Raw genomic sequence first — 17169 nt, 5'->3', positions numbered from 1 at the left:
TTTGGCAATCTCTTTCAGAGCACAGATGAGACAAAAACAAAAAGTTCAACTTTAGTCAGTCTTTACCTTCAAATGAAATTCAGGACTCCCTTGCAGAGACCAATGCTCTGCACGCTGAGGAACTTTTCGCAGAGGCCAATGCTCTGCACCTTTAGGAATTCTCTGCGGAGACCAATGCTCCGCGAATAATTCACTTGGCGAATCGCCCAGTGAAGCCGCCCGCAGGAGCCCAGGCTGCGCACAGCCAGCCAGGACCGCGTTCTGGGGCGACTGAGGCCGCTGCGCTGTCACAGACGCTGAGGGCCCGTGCGCGGTTACCAGGCAACCGCAGCACCCGGCTGTGGGGCCGGGCCCGGCCGCCGTGATTTTCAAAGGAGATGGTCAGTTGAGCGACTGACTTTAGCTTGGCGCTAAATGAAGTGTCTTTCTGTAAGTAATGGAAGGTTAAAATGTGGTGAAAAGGCACCTATGTCAGGTCTATACATTGCTCTTTGTAGCGCTAGTATTCTACCCTGGGTGAAACAGCAGGAAGGGCTGAGGGAGCTGGGAAAGAGGCTCATCCTGAAGAAAAGGAGGCTCGGGGGGACCTTCTAGCTCTGCACAACTTCCTGACAGGAGGGGACAAGAGGGTGCTTCAAGTTCTGGAAGCGCCGGAGCGGCGTCGTTCCGCCTCTCCTGCTGCCGCTCCGCCTCTTCCTCCCTCCCTCCCTCCTCCTCCTCCCCCGCTGCCGGAGCCCTCGCAGCCCGCGGGAGGAGCGGAGGTTGAGCCGGGACAGGTCGGAACGCAGAGAGGGCTGGAGGGGGGTGCCAGGACTGGGAGTGACTGGGCTGTACTGGGATCATGCTGGGAGCAGATCCTGGGTGACTGAATTCTACTGGGATCATACTGGGATCATACTGGGAGGGAGGAGGAGCGGTACGATGGGTCCAGTGCTGGGGCTGGGAGCGCTCCTGGGGGACCAGGGGGGAGTGGGACCCCCGGCACGGGGACCCTGAACCGCCACTGCCCGCACCAGGACACCCTGCTCCCCTTATCCTGCACAGGGACCCTCCCTGCTCCTCTTATCCTGCACAGGGACCCCCTGCTCCCTTTTTCCTGGCCATTCCATGGCTCCCAGCTTCCAGAATTGGCATAGGCTTGACCCAGGAATGCCTTGGAATGTCTTGCCCCCCCCCCCCTCCTACCTTTCCCAGCCTCACCTTTCTGCAAAACCAGAGACCCCCTGAACTCCCCCTTCCCAAACATCCTGTATGTCTCCGCCCTGGTCCCCCCTTTTTGGGAAACCCTGGACTTCCCTTTCCTGGGCTCAAGGACCCCCTGGAACTCCTTTCTACCTTTCCACGTCCCTGCACCTCCTCATTTCTGTGACCCTGAAACCCCCCTGCACCCTAATTCTTGAGAACCAAGATGCCCTTTTACCCATTTGCTGGGCAATGAGACCCCCCCTGCACCCCCTTATCCAGCACCAACTCAACCTTTTCCTGGCCCCTGCCTGTCCCAGCCCAACCCTTTTCTCTGACCTGGGACCCCTGGGCCCTCATTCCTGCCTTTCCCAGCCCCCAGCCCCTCCTTTCCTCCCACTGAGGAGCCCTGGCACCCCCTTTCCTGAGCACAGGATTCCCTGGACACCCATCCCAGCTCTCCCAGTCCCTGCACCCCCTTTCCTTGGCTCTGAGCCCCTGAACCTCCTTCCCAGCTCTGCCAGCTCATGTCCCCCCTTTCCTTGGCCGGTTGATCCCCCTGGATCCCCAAACTCACAGCCCCCCAGCTCCCCCAAATCTCCCTGTCCCCCCAGTTCTCCCCTCCCTGCAGTACCTGGGAGTGGCGTTGGAGCCCGGCCTGGGGGTCCCCTATCGCCAGCCGGGGGCTATATACAGAGCACGAACAGGATGGGACTGCTGTGGAATGTGCCTTGAGCTGTTTTATTTTTCAGCATCAGTCTCATTACATGGTTATGACAATGGGAAGATGCCAGCAGCTCACATCCCAGGCAGCAGACAAAGAACTTAATGTTACAACTTACTTTATAACTTTTTTGACCAATCACACAAAGCAGAAGCATATTGACAGTGATTGCATCCAACCACTATAAGCACACGTACCTTTGGTTAAAACAATGCTTGCTTCTTTCGAATACAATGCTTGCTTGTAAGCCTTAAAGCACAATGCAAAGAGGTCCATTATTAACCTTCAAACTTCCTAATATCTTGCTAGATAAACTTTTCTGCAGCTTTGGAAGTTATCCTAGACAAGCGTTAACACACGGACCATTGTTCTACTTGTCCTTGCTTTTCTACTTTTTAAATAATTTTTCTGCTGACCTATCTCATGGCTCCTGCTTAGCTCTAATCACAGTTCTGCTGTCTCTGAGGCCTGCCTTTTGCAGCTTTCCCAAAACCCTCTGATTTTATGGATTCCCACAGTCCCCCAATCCTTGATTGTGGGGGACGTGGACGGGACCCCCTGCGAGCGCTGGGGCAGCGAGCGGGGCCGGATGGAGCCGCAGAGAGCGGGGATGGGGGCGGGAGCTGAGCCAGGATATTGGGATAGCCAGGGCTGGGATATTGGGATAGCCAGAGCTGGGATATTGGGATGGCCTGGGCCGAGATATTGGGATAGCCATACCTGGGATATTGGGATAGCCAGAGCTGGGATATTGGGATGGCCTGGGCCGAGATATTGGGATAGCCATACCTGGGATATTGGGATAGCCAGAGCTGGGATATTGAGGTAGCTAGAGCTGATATATTGGTATAGCCGGAGCTGAGATACCAGGATAGCCACACCTGGGATACTGGGATAGCCACACCTGGGATATTGGGAGAGCCAGCCCCGGCCCAAGGACAGGAACCGGCCCGTGGCCAACAGTGCCCTGGAGACGGGGCCGGTACAACCAGAGCAGGGGGACTGGGGGGAGCTGGGAGCTGGGCTGGGATCTGTGGGAATGGAGGACTCTGAGGGGCTGGGATGGGATCTCTGGGGATGGGGAGGATCTATGGGGCTGGAATGGGAATCCAGGGAGCTCCAGGGGGCTCCCTGGGGCTGGGACATGACTCCATTGGTCCATTCTCTCCTCATTCCCAGGTCTCCACACGCTGCAGGTGGTTTCCAGCCGTGACCTCCTGTACAACGGAGCGTCCATGGATCCCACGGGTATGGCTACGAGGGCTGGGATTTCATCTTCTTCCAGCTTGGATCTGAGAGCTTTGCAGGGTCCCACGGTGCCACCTGGATCACCCAGAGGCGCTGGGAATCCAAAGGGATCATGGTGGAGCAGGTGGAGCATTACCTGGGACACACCTGTGTGGAAGGGTCCCCAAAATATATCAGATATGGTCGGGAGGCTCTGGGGCACAAAGGTGGGTGTATGAGGGGAAGGGCAATTCCTGTGGGAATGGGGGACTTGGGAATGCAGGAATTGCCATGGAATTTCCATGGCCAGATCTCACTCTCATCCAAGTCAGGTGAGAATTCCATGGAAAATCTCCCCCTAACCTGCTGCCATGGGAATTTCATGGGGAAATGACTTGAATTGATGACCAATCCAATGGCAGCAGTGCAATGAGAAGTAATCCCTACTGGGATTCCATGGGACATCGATCCCAATCCTTTGCCCAGGCCAGCTCTGTTGTGCCTGTGGCAGTGCCAGGGGAGTGCCCTGTCCCTGCCCTGAGCCTAGCACAGGCCTTTCCTTGGCTGTTCTGTGCCCTGCCCAGAGCAGGAGGGCACTGCCGGGGCAGCTTTGGTGGCCCCAGCCACCCGGCCAGGCTGCAGCCACTGCAGGGGCTCCTGCGGAATGTTCCAGAGCAAAGCTTAAAGCAAACAACAGATCCTGGAGGGGATTCTTCCCCTTGGCCTATGCTGGGAGCCCAAGGGCAACAGCCCAAAGTGCTGGAGCTCAGTGTCCCTCGGCCAGGCCGTGTTCCCTTGCTGTGCCCTGTCCCTCAGCTGTGCCCTGGCTGTGTCCTGTCCCTCAGCTGTCCCCAGTCCCGTGTCCCTCGGCTATGCCCTGTCCCTCGGCTGTCCCCTGTCCCTCAGCTCTGTGGTGCCAGGGTTGGCAGCAGGACCTGGGGCAGCCCTGGGGGAGAACAACACTGAGCCCCAGCTGGGCCAGTTCTCCCAGTTCCCCCCAGGTCACTCCCAGCATGGGCCCTGTGGCTCCCAGTCACCCCCAGGATGGTCCCAGTCACTTCCAGTTACACTTAGTATGATCCCAGTATCATCCCAGTCACTCCCAGTATGATCCCAGCATGGTCCCAAGTGTTCCCATTCACCTCTACTATAGTTCCAGGCACTCCCAGTATGGTTCCAGTCCTTCCCAGTTTGATTTCAGGATGAACCCAGTCACTCTCAGTATGGTGCCATTTGCCCCCAGTATGGTCCCAGTATCTCCAAGTCACCCAGTATGATTCCAGTCACAGTATTATTCCAGTCACTCTCAGATGCTCCCAGTATTATTCCAGTAATTTCCTTTATGGTTCCCCTGTGATCCCAATCACTCCTGGTCTCTCCTAGTATGTCCCAGTTGTCCCCAATAAGTTTCCACTCACTCCCAGTTGTTCCCAGTAGCTTCCAATATGATTCCAGTTTCTCATAGCCATGCCAAATCACCTCCAGCATGATTCCAGTCAATTCCTGTAATCCCAGTTGCCCCAGCATGGTCCCAGTTGCCCTCAGCCTGCTCCCAGTCACTTCCAGTATGATCCCAGAATGACCCCAGTTACCCTCAGTGTGGTGCCAGTTGCTCCCAGTATGATCCCATTTGTCCCCAGCATGGTCCCATTTCCTCCCAGTGTGATCCCAGTTGCCTCTAGCAGAGACCAAGTCACTCCTAGTATGATCCTACTCTGATGCCAGCATGGTCCCAGCTTGGTCCCATTTGCTCCTAGTCTCATCCCACTTGCTCTCCGTGGCCTCTAGCGTAGACTCAGTCACTCCAAGTATGATCCCAGTATGAATCCACTCTGATCCCAGTCTCCCCCACCATGCTCCCAGTCAATCCCAGTTGCCCCCAGTGTAGACCCAGTCACTACCAGTTTCTCCAGGCACCCATGGCCAAGATTGGGTTCTACCTCCAAAATTCCCTATATCCAAAGAGTGTGCCCCCAGACAACATCTGTCATAACTGACAAGTCTGTCTGGCCTTGGCCTAGTGAGGCTCTCAACTGCCCTCCAAACACTGGGGCTCTGTGCTTTCCTTCCTGTGGAAAAGAACAGTCCTCCTCCAGGTGCCCATGGTCAAATTGGGATTTAGCCTCCAACATTGCCTGTTGTGACAGACTGGAGGAGATTGTTGGCTGGAAACATTTTGTGCAGGGGGGAGGAAGGGGCAGGTCCAGCCTTACCCTGCCCTGGAACCCCAGCCCTGCCTTGCCCTGGAACCCCAATGCCCCCAGAGCCTCTATCCCAGCCCAGAAGTGTCTGCCAGTCCCTAGCACAGCACAGGCAATGCTCCACAGCCACCTCTGGAGCCCCCAGCCCAGCTCCTGAGTGACCAAATGAGCCCAAGGCCCACCTGGGGGAAGGGCCCAGGAAGACCAAGGGCTATTTAAGGCTGACCACACGGCAGGCACAAATCTTGGCCCTACCTCCTCTTGGAATTTCCATCTGAACACTGCTGGAATGCAGGAGTTGGTAGCTGTGTGTGTGCTTCTCTGTATCTTTTTTGTCTTTATCTGTGTGTCTGTCGTCTTCTATTTCAGTCCTCTTGGAAATTTTATTTACCTTCAAATTGAACGGGCTCAGAGTTTGTGAAGTTGAATGGGCCAAGGTAATGTTTTGAGAAGTGTTTTTTGTTGATTGAATGTTGTATTAAACCTTTTGCCAAAGTTTTTCTGATTTTCCAAAGTTCCCAGTAAAGGCTGTTTGGTTGTTTTGAGCTCCTGAGAATCTCTTGTTGGTATTTCTCCAGTGCGTCCAACTCAGATTACGCAAACAACTGTAATTCCTTTCAAATGTCTCATTGTGGGAGTTTATTAGTGGATGGGAGTCAGGGCTGGTCTGTCCTGCTTGGCACAGTCCAGGCAGGGCTTTCCCAGCCCCATTCCACACTCCATTTCCCAGCTGGAGCCGCTGGTGCCTCTGAGTTGTGCTGCCCCAGCCCCGGGGACGCTCTCCTTGTCTGCCCATTCCCCCACGGGCTCTGGGCAGGGATGGCCTCAGTGGGGGCTGCTGACATCCTCAGCAACTTGGAGGCTGCTGCTGCATTTCACTGCTCCAGAGGCTTGTTCAGCCTTCAGCACTTCAGTGCAGGAATTCAGTGTCCCAGGGCTCATTAACATTCAGAACACCTTAACAAGCCATGCCTCTGGGAACAATTTTATTTAAGTTTCAAAATCATTTGTGGTTAATTTGACAGATTTCAGAAGTGTATTCAAACTGAATATATTCTATTTAAAAAGACAGTGAAAAAACATTTTTTAGGTCCTGTTTAGGTTTTTTTCCCCGTTAATACATTGATATCTGCAATCTCCAATTGACATTGAATCCAGGTACCTCCTCATGCAGTTTGAATAGAGATGAAAATCAAGACCTTTTATGCCTGACAATCAGACTCTGTCCCTACCCCCAGCCCACTATTTCCCCCATCCAAGCCCTGGCACTCAGAGCAGCCTTGTGCAAATCTGAGCTCTCTCCAGCCCAGGCTGCACCTGCAGCTTTCAGCTCCTTGGCTCCCACTCCCACCTGCTTTCCTTGGAGAAGGAGCTGCCCGAGACACAGAGGGATGTTCATTTCCTGTCAGCCAACGAAGCCAAGGGAAGGCACAGCTCCATCAAATGCAAAAGTCATTCCTCTGCTGGATATTAAATCACTTTCCAGAGCAGACAGTTTAGAGCAATGGAAAACACCTTCTGTGCCCAGCACAGATCCCAAGGTCCCCCCAAACCCTCCCTGTCCCAATTCTGCCCAGATTTGCTCTTTGTACACACAGGAGTCACATGCTGAAGTCAGGAGCTCCCTGCATGCCCAGAGGGAGGAAAAGAAAGTGGATGAAGAGCTCTGCTGTGCAGAGCCAAGGTCCAAGTGCCCCTGCAGTGGGAACCACAACTCATCAGGTTTGTGTCCTTTGGGCCCAGGGACTGGTGACACTCAGAGGCACCAGTTTGTTTCTTGCCAACAAACAGAGGCTGAACATGATACAGTTTGATAACCATCACAGCTCTTCCCTCAGCTCTCTGGGATGTCCCAGTGAAGCGATATGCGGAATAAATAAGCTCCACAACCAGAGATAGTTATGAAGTGAGTATGTTTGTCAGCGCCCCGCACAAGAGAGATAGCTCTCATGAAAACTTGAGCCCTGAGCCTCAGTCTGACCCACATTTTTATTCACAAAGGTATTCCATATGCAATACATTGCGCAACTTTTTCATGCATATTCAACCATTGGCCCTGCCTATCCTCACCTCACATGGTAATCAGATCCACGCCTTCTGTGCATGCATTGTTTTTGTTTGCTGTGGTGGTCGCACGGGGATCTCTCGGTGGTCTCTGAGGCTGAAGGCCATGGTCTTCCTCATGACTGAACTTTTGAACTTTTCTCCTTTGCGCGTGGGCTCTTGGTCCTTTGGTGCTTATCTGAGTATGTCTGTCGGCCTTGATCAGCTTGGAGACAGAGGAGCTCCTTTATCTGGGTTCTTTGCATCCCTTGGTCTCCTCTGGTATTGATCATTCTGCAAGAAGCTTCAGAAATTTGCTTTTTTCTATGCCCTTTGTACCATGGCAGAGGTTTCTTAAGTAAAAGGGTTAAAATTCAACACATAGTTCTACAGGCTAAACTTTAAATGCTTAGTTCATATTGCTAACTCAAGTGAATTCCAAAAATCTCTATTTCATCAGCAGCATCTGACATGTCCCCCATCCCCAAGGGATTTCTGTACAGGAACAGTTTTAGACAGAGACATAAGGTAATTCTGTGATAGATATAAACACAATTAAGATTATATTTATTATATATTTATTTGAAATTCAGGAATATTGGGCATTTTCTTGTAGCTCAAAGGATGAAGCCACTTGAATGAGTGAGAGGCACTTGAGAGGCACTTGAATGACTAGAGAGCACCTGGAGGAGGAAATCAGAGAGCAGTACAAGTACATAGATCCTTTTGCGATAAATGAAGAGATGTCCTTAGACATGGGCATTTAGGCAAGAGGGCTGGAAAGACCTGAAGGAAAAGAGAGATAAAGTAACAAACAGAATATTGGTGCCACCAGTAGAAGTCAAGATCAGTATTTCTCCTCCTGCCATCAGTACACCACCAAGAAATTCATGTTCCTGGTTGGAAAACTTTGCCATTACTTAAAAGTACTCAAATGACCCAGATAATAAAGATTTGCTTGTACATTATGAAACTAACAGGTATTAACATCCATGCCCCATTCCAGGCAGACATAGTTGTGTCCCCATGAACAGGCAGTGCCACTTGAGCCCTGAGGTGCCCAGCTAGGACTGGATCTCTCTGAGAGCACCTGAGGGAGAGCAGAGCACCTTGCAAGCTGAAGGTCCCTGACAGCCCCACAGGGCTCCTGTCCCATAAACATCCGCTCTGCTCCTGTCAGAAACAGGGCCCAGCATGGTGCCAGGATCATCAGGGAACTGAGGTGTGTGCTGGAATTCAATGCCCTCCCCATCCCACAGCAGCCCTGCATTTCCCTCCTCCAGCCTTGGTCTCCAGCACAGCCATGGAGGCTCTTTGGGCTCTGGACTGTTTCTGCAGCCCCCAAGGGCAGCTGAGCTCTGCCTTTGGCACAGTCAGCCCTGGCCAGTGCAGGCCACGCTCAGAAATTCCCTGTCAGTGCCTGGCCTTGCTGTCAGCCCCGGCAGGGGCTGCGTGGCCCCTTTGTGGCCCTGTGCTGGCCCAGCCATGGTGGCCCAGCCCCTGTGCAGGCCCAGCACAGGCCAGGAGCATTGATGCTGGGAACGGCCCCTGTGCCGTGGTGGCCACAGCAGCCTTGGGGCTCTGTGCCCCATGGCCTCCCTGCTGGGCAGCCTCTGCCAGCTCCTGCAGAGCCCGTGGCACCTGTGGGCCTGCACAGACAGCCCTGCCCCGGGCTCTGCCGGTCTCTGGGCCAGCAGAGAGGCAGCCAGGGCTGGCCATGGCTGGGAACAGGCCCTGAGCCCTGCAGGAGGATGGAGCTGGGCCACAGCCAAACTCAGCCCAGGGCAAAGCTGGGCTCAGCAGCCAGGGCTGCCAAGGGCTGGGGAGAGAGGCTGGTGCTGACAAATGTCCTGGGCCCCCTCCCTGCTCTGTCCATGCCCCCAAGGGCACAGAGCAGCCTCCTCTCTGGGCCACTTGCCTGTTTTCAATGCCTGGCACAGGCGCTGGCCCTGCCCCACAAGGCCTGGCCTGAGTCCTGCCCCTGCGCGCTCAGCCAGGCTGAGATGGACACTGATGGTGTCTGGGCCAGGCTCTCTGAGCCCAGCCCAGCTCCCTGCAAGCTCTCCCAGCTGCCCTGAGCTCTGGGCAGCACCAAGGGCCTCTCCCCAGCCCAGCCCAGCCGGCTCTGGCCCCACAGCTCTGCTCAGGCCAGGCTGCTCTGGGCACTGCCCCACGGCCTCAGCCCCTGGCCAGGGCACAGCAGCAGCTGCAGCTCCCACAGGACTCAGCCCCAGCCATGGGGGAAGGGGCTTGGCCAAGGCCAAAGGAGGCTCCCTGGGTGCCCTGCTCCCCTCTGGCTGAGGTGCTGAGAGCTCTGCAGCCCCTGCTGCCATCCCACCTGCCAGGGCAGCACAAGAGCCCCGGCCTTGGGGCCCTCCGGAACTGCTCCTGCTCCAAGCCCAGGGCCCATGCCAAAGCTGGGGCAGCCACAAAGCTGTGCCCATTTCTGTTCATTGCTGCTCTGATGGGGGTGGATCATCAGCCACTGGGAGGTTACTGATGAATTTTGTTACTCCAGACACCTCTTCTTTCTAAATCTCTTCAGTTCAGGAATTTAGTGGGAAAAGCTCATAAACATTTGCTCAAAACACCCAAACATGAAAACCCTTTGGGAATAATTCAAGTTCTCAATTCTTCTGTGGACAATTATACAGATTTCAGAAGTGTATTCAAAGTGAATATACTATATGGAAAAGAATGAACAGAGAATTGTTTTGTCCTGTTAGGTTTTCTTTTCCTGTTTAGAGATTGATGTCAGCAATCCCCAGTTGATATTGATCCCCAGCACCTCCTGATGCAGTTTGCAATGATATGAAAATCAAGACCCTTCATGGCTGACAATCAATCAGACCTTGTCCCTACCCTACCCCACCATTTCCAACCATCCAAGCCCTGGCACTCAGAGCAGCTGAGGAATGGAGTCACATCCAGGGGTGTGCCCAGGGCTCAAGACTGGGGCCAGGTCAGTGAAATCTCTTTATTGCTGATCTGGCCGTAGCCATTGAGGATACCCTCAGTCAGTTCCCAGGTGAGCCCAAGCTGGGTGGCAGTGTGGCTGTGCTGGAGGGCAGCAAGCTCTGCCGAGGGATCAGGACAGGCTGGAGCCATGGGCCCAGGACCATGGGATGAGGTTCACCAAGGCCAAGTGCCGGGTCCTGCCCTGGGCTCACAACCACCGCAAATCCCTGGCCGTGCCATGCCCCTGATCCCCACAGCCTGTCCTGTTTCCTTCATCCCAGCATTGCCAGGCACTTTCTGGGACAAAGGAGCTCTGCTCTGGCTATGGAGGGAGGTGCCAGTGCCACCACTGGAGTGGGAACCACAACTCATCAGGTTTGTGTCCTTTGGGGAAAAAAGGACACTGGTGAGACTCAGAGGCACAGAAAGTTTCTCTTCATGGCCAACAGACCATAGTTGAACAGGACACAGTTTAATAAAAATCACATTCTTCCCTGAGCCATGTGCAACATCCCAGCAGCATCTGATGAGTCCCCTATCCACAAGGGATTTCCGTACTAAAATTAATTTTAGACAAAGGTGGTTCTGTGATAGATATAAACACAATTAAGTTGTTGTATTAGGGTGCTCGTCCTGGAGTGGGGGCAAAACAGCTCAAAGAATTCCTGATTTGCAAAGCTGTCAGTGTTGGATGGAGAAGGGAGGTCAGGCTGCTCTTGGTGTTGAGGAAATGCTGAAACCAGCCTGACTCATTTCATCTCCTCCTGTCCTGGCTGATCTCCCCTTTTTCCCCTCCCACCCATTGGCTTCTGTCTCCCACCAGGCCCCCCAGTGAAGAGCCTGGCTCTGTGTTCTCCATCACCTCCTCACAGGCACTGCCAGGCTGGGATGAGGAGCCCCTCAGCCTTCCCTGCTCCGGGCTGGACAAGCCCAGCTCCCTCTGCCTCTGCTCACAGCCCAAGGGCTCCAGCCCCACCTTGAAGGCCCTTCTCAGACCCTGCTGCAGCTGCCAGAAATCTTTCCTGCCCTGGGGAACACAAAGCAGGCCACAGTGACCTGGATAATCCACGTCCTTGATGTCCTGGTCACACAGCCCAGCCCCTTGCCCCCATTTCAGGCTCTTGGGTGGATCCTGTGGAACATCCTTTGGTAGAGGCTGTGGATTCAGGTGGGCTGGGGGGATCCCGGGGGACAGGGACCCCGCTGGGCATGAACAGCCTTGGACTTGTTGGGAGAAACTGTGAGGGGGTGCTGGGGCAGAGTGACCAACCCAGTAACTTCACACAGGCCTCCTGGGATGTCACACAGCCTCTCTGTGACGTCACAGTCTGCTCTGTGAGGTCACAGCCTGCTCTCTGAGATCACAGCTCATTCTCTAATGTCACACAGCTGCTCTCTGATGTCACAGCCAACTCTGTGATGTCATAGTCTGCTCTGTGATGTCAGACCTCTGCTCTGTGATGTCACAGACTGCTCTGTGAAACCACAGAGGCAGTCTATGATGTCATAGCTACTCAATGACTTCATATACCCCATTCTGTGATGTCATAGCCTACTCTGTGACCTTCTGTGAAATAAGGAGCGGCAGCAACAAAACTTCTACACTGGAATTAGGAAGGGCAGACTTTGGCCTGTTTAGGATGCTGGTTTGGGGTGTACTGAATCAGGTCCTGATTTTTTTAAGGGAAACAGACCTTAAAAACAAAGGGGTCCAGGGAGGATGGACACATTTCAAGAAAGTAATCTTAAGGGGGAAGGAGTAGCCTGTCCCAGTATGGCAAAAGATGAGCAAGTGAGGAAAATCACTGTCCTGGCTCCACATGGTGCTTTTGTGGGAAGCCAAGGGTAAAAAGGAATGGCAACTCAGGAAGCATTTAAGGTTGACATTAGGTTATGAAGAAAGGAAAGATGAGACGTAAAAGCTCAATTAGAACTTTACCTGGTGGCTTCAAAAAGAAAATTTTAATAAAAAATTTATAGCAAAAGGAGGGAGGAGAACCTCTACTCTTTATTGATTGCAGTGGAGACTATAATAACTAAAGATAAGGAAAAGGCTGTACTACTTAATATCTTGTTTGTCTCAATTTTCAGTATTAGGACAAGTTGTCCTCAGGACCAGTGTTCTCCTGAGCTGGTAGAAGGGCACAGGGAGCAGAAAGATTACAGATTCCCCTGTAATCCAGATGGAAGCAACTGAGCCACTCAGATGCTCACAGGTGTATGGGATCGGATGGGATCAATCCTAGAGGCATGAGGGAGCTGGTGGATGAGCTTCTCAAACTGCTTCCCATCATTTACCATCAGTCCTGGCTCAGTAAGGAGGCCCCAGAGGACTGGAGGTGCCTGTGTGACCCCATCCCCAAGAAGGGCTGGGAGGAGGATCTGGGGAACTCCAGGCCTGTCAGCCTGACCTGGGTGCCCAGCAAGGTTATGGAACAGATCACCTTGAGTGCCATCACAGGGCATCCACAGGATGGCTGAGGGATCAGAGCCAGCCAGCATGGATTTAGGGGTGGCAGATCCTGCCTGACCAACCTGGTCTCCTTTTATGACCAGGTAACCTACCTGTGGATCTGGGAAAGGCTGTGGGTGTGTCTATCTGGACTTCAGCAAAGCCTTTGACACTGTCTCTGACAGCATTCCCTGGAAAAACTGCAGCACACAGCTTGGGCAGGTTTCCTCCTCACTGGCAGAATTAAGAACTGGCTGGAGGCCGGGCCCAGAGAGTGGTGGGGATGGTGCTGCACCCAGCTGGTGTCCAGGCACTGGTGGTGTCCCCCAGGGATCTGTGTTGGGCTCAGTCCTGTTTAATATCTTCACTGATGGTCTGGCTGAGAGGATCGACTCCACCATTCACAAATTGCAGATGACACCAAGCTGGATGTGAATGTGGATCTGCTGGAGGGCAGGAGAAGATGACACAGCCATAAGCTGCACCAGGGGAGGTTTAGGCTGGACAATAGGAAGAAGTTCCTCACAGAAATGGTGAGTGGGCTTTGGAATGGGCTGGCCAGGGAGGAGGTGGCACAGTCACAGTCCCTCTCCAGTGGCACTTAGTGGCATGGTCTGGGTGACAAGGCAGTATTAGGGCATTGGTTGGACTTGATGATCCCAAAGGTCTTTTCCAGCCTATTTGATTCTGTCATTCTGTGATGATTGGGACACTCTGGGGAAGCCAGGGGCCATTGTGACACTGCAGGGCCTTGTGGAACTAAGGGGACCATGGTGACACTGGGCAGCCCCGTAGAACCAGGGGTCCATTGTGATCCTGTGGAGCCAAATGGAACCAGGGTCTTCACTGTGACACTCTGTGTCCTCGTGAAACCACAGAGGCCATTGTGACACATCAGGGCCTTGTGTAACCAAGGGGTTTCACCATTTTGGCACTGCAAAACCAAGGAGACCATTGGGAGACTGCAGGGCCCAGTGGAACCAAGGGGTCGTTCTGACACTGTGGGGCCCCATGGAACCAAGGGGACAGTGTGACACTGCAGGATCCTGTGTAACCAAGGGGACACTGTGACACTAAGGGGCCTCAAGGAATCTGGAAGGCTTGTGACACTGTGTGGCCTTGTGGATCAAGGAGTCCATTGTGACACTGGGGGGACTTGAGGAAGCACAGAGACCATTGTGACAGTGTGGGACCTCATGTAACCATGGGGCCATTGTGACACCCTGGGGCCCCATGGAACCAAGGGGCCACTGTGAAACTGTGGAACCAATGAGAACATTGTGACACTGTGAAGCCCCACGGAACCAAGGAGACCATTGTTGCTCTGCATGGTCTCATGGATCCAATGAGACCAGTGTGACAGTGCAGGGCTTGGTGTAACCCAGAGGCCATTGTGACACTGAGGGGCCCCATGGAACCAATCATATCTTTGCATATGGCACAAAGCTGGGTGTGAGTGTTGATCTGCTGGAGGGTAGGAGGGCTCTGCACAAGGCCATGGACAGGCTGGATCCAGGGCCCAAATCAAACAAGGTGAGGTTTAACAAGTCCAGGTGCCACATCCTGCACTTTGGCCACAACAACCCCTGCAGCACTACAGGCTGGGGACAGAGTGGCTGGACAGCAGCCAGGCAGAAAGGGACCTGCAGGGAGTGATGGACAGCAGGCTAGACATGAGCCAGAAGTGTGCCCAGATGGCCAAGAAGGCCAATGGCTCCAGGCCTGGATCAGGAATGGTGTGGCCAGCAGGACCAGAGCTGCTGTGCCAGCACTGATCTGCCCCCAGCTCTGCAAAGACATTGCTGCAGCAGCTCCAGAGAAGGCAACAAAAGGACATCTCTGCAGAAAACTTTACTGGGAGATCCTTTAGTTCCTTTAAAGGCACTGAGAACACAGCTGCTCATTGACACACTCTGGCTACTGGAAAGGTGGAGAGAACCAAATGAGAAACGGCAAAACCAATGGCTTAACTTTGTGGACAATAGTAAAAAACTAAAACATAGGGAAAAAAAGAACAAACCCACAACCAAACCCAATAAAACTATCTAAGATGTTTTTTATTACAAATTATTTATATTACATGGCCTGTCCCTGCTGCAGCCCTGGTACTGCCACCCCCAGGACTGTGCCCAGTCCCGAGAGCACTCAGGCCCTACAGCAGCACCAGGGCCACCAGGGCAGCGGGGCAGGGCCACGGGAGCAGCACTGGCAACACCAAGTGCTGCTGCTGCTGGGCACAGCTGCTGTGCCAGCACTGATCTGCCCCCAGCTCTGCACACAGACATTGCTGCTGCAGCTCCAGAGAAGGCTACAGAAGGGCATCTGTGCAGAAAACTTTGCTGGGAGAGATCCTTTAGTTCCTTTAAAGCTATTGAGAGCACAGCCCATCATTGACACGGTCGGTGGCCACAGGGAAGGTGGAGAGAAACAAAATGACAAATGGTACAAACAATGACATTTATTTGTGGACAATGTGAAAAAAGTAAAACAAAGAAAAAGAACTCCCCAAATTAAGCCAACAAGAAGTATCAAAGATGACTTTTGTTACAAGCGATTGGCAGAAATTGGCCAGCAGTTTAATGTTTCTGAAAGCATCCAGTCATCAGTCTCCACACTGCAGCCTTGAGCTCCTGGTTCCTCAGGCTGTAGATGAGGGGGTTCAGGGCTGGAGGCATCACCGAGTACAGAACTGACAGGGCCAGATCCAGGGATGGGGAGGACATGGAGGAGGGCTTCAGGTAGGTAAACACTGCTGTGCTGAGGAACAGAGAGACCACGGCCAGGTGAGGGAGGCAGGTGGAAAAGGCTTTGTGCCGTCCCTGCTCAGAGGGGATCCTCAGCACGGCCCTGAAGATCTGCACATAGGAGAAAACAATGAACACAAAACAGCCAAATTGTAAAAGAATGGAAAACACAATGAGCCCAAATTCCCTCAGGTAGGATTTGGAGCAGGAGATTTTGAGGATTTGTGGGATTTCACAGAAGAACTGACCCAGGGCATTGCCATGGCACAAGGGCAGGGAAAATGTATTGGCTGTGTGCAGCAGTGAATAGAGAAAGGCACTGGCCCAGGCAGCTGCTGCCATGTGGGCACAAGCTCTGCTGCCCAGGAGGGTCCCGTAGTGCAGGGGTTTGCAGATGGACACGTAGCGGTCATAGCACATGATGGTCAGGAGGAAATACTCTGCTGAGATGAAAAAGACAAAAGAAAATAGCTGAGCAGCACATCCTGTGTAGGAGATGGTCCTGGTGTCCCAGAGGGAATTGTGCATGGCTTTGGGGACAGTGGTGCAGATGGAGCCCAGGTCAGTGATGGCCAGGTTGAGCAGGAAGAAGAACATGGGCGTGTGCAGGTGGTGGCTGCAGGCTACGGCGCTGATGATGAGGCCGTTGCCCAGGAGGGCAGCCAGGGAGATGGCCAGCAAGAGGCAGAAGTGCAGGAGCTGCAGCTGCCGCGTGTCTGCCAATGCCAGCAGGAGGAAGTGGCTGATGGAGCTGCTGTTGGACATTTGCTGTGTCTTGGCAAGGCAATCTGTATAAAAAGTAATCATGGAATAGTTGGGTTTGGAGAGGACTTTAAATATCCCAGCGCAGCTTGGGGGCACTTTCCCCTACTGCCTGCCCAGGGCTCTGCTGCCTGGAGCTGTCCCTGCCAGCAGCTGCTTCCCTGTGCCCAGGGCTAGGCCCTGCCAGTGTTGCCAGAGCCCAGCCCTGAGGGCTCAGCTCTGCCCTGAAGACCCCTCCCAGCTCAGGCACTGCCCATGGGTAACTCTGGCTCTACAAGCTCTGATGGTAACATCAGAGCAACCATGAGAAGGTTTGAAAAGTGACACTGATGCTGCCTCTGAGGGGCCCTGGGCTGAGTTCTGTCACTGCTGGGTTTATTCAGATCTGAGAGAAAATTTCTTTTTTTTTCCACCTGAAATGAGAGATGAATATCTATGTGCAGCTCCCCATCCTGGCAACCCAGTCCAGGAGATTAAAAAAAAAGGATTTCCCCTTTTATGCAACCTCTCCCTTGCTATCCTCCCTGTATAATCTGCAGTTAAATATCCTGCTGGGAGCAATCTTGAAAAATGCAGCATCCTCACCACACAAGGAGAACTCTTCGAAGCCTTACCAGCTGTCTCTTTCCTCACAGATCTTGTCCCCTAGTGCTGGGAGCAGCTGCCAGGGCTGGCTGAGAGCTGTCCCTGGCAGGCAGCAGAGCCCCTGCCCAGCACAGCACCCTGGGCTGCAGGGCCCTGCTCTGCAGGACAGCCCTGGGCACCCCTGGCTGCTCTGCACAAGAAAGAATCAGAGAATGTACTCACAGAGTCTGCAGACATTGGGATGTTCCGGCTTTAGGAGATCACTGCAGGAGCTGCAGCTGCATTGTCCTG

The 17169-nt window shown here is 53.5% G+C and overlaps 2 protein-coding genes across 4 annotated transcripts in view; both read right to left on the bottom strand.

Annotated features, from left to right (window-relative positions):
* Positions 1-1983, bottom strand: part of LOC132334703 (hydrocephalus-inducing protein homolog) — a 59036-nt gene extending 57053 nt beyond the window's left edge. For all 3 annotated transcript variants that reach the window (XM_059860789.1, XM_059860790.1, XM_059860791.1), the window contains exons 1-2: positions 1817-1983; positions 67-427 (exon numbers count right to left, since the gene is read on the bottom strand). The gene's annotated coding sequence lies outside the window, so the exon portion shown is untranslated. The remainder of the gene's footprint in view (positions 1-66; positions 428-1816) is intronic.
* A 13379-nt stretch (positions 1984-15362) lies between these two features.
* Positions 15363-16296, bottom strand: LOC132334773 (olfactory receptor 14A16-like). The gene has a single exon (XM_059860887.1). The coding sequence runs from the start codon at positions 16294-16296 to the stop codon at positions 15364-15366; it is 933 nt and encodes a 310-aa protein (XP_059716870.1). The 3' UTR covers position 15363.
* Between the last annotated feature and the right edge of the window lie 873 nt (positions 16297-17169).

The sequence above is a fragment of the Haemorhous mexicanus genome, chromosome 16 (assembly GCF_027477595.1).
Source record: "Haemorhous mexicanus isolate bHaeMex1 chromosome 16, bHaeMex1.pri, whole genome shotgun sequence".
Classification (NCBI taxonomy): Eukaryota; Metazoa; Chordata; class Aves; order Passeriformes; family Fringillidae; genus Haemorhous; species Haemorhous mexicanus.
The sequence above is the reverse complement of the archived record's forward strand: the minus strand, read 5'-3'. Positions and strand labels throughout refer to the sequence as shown.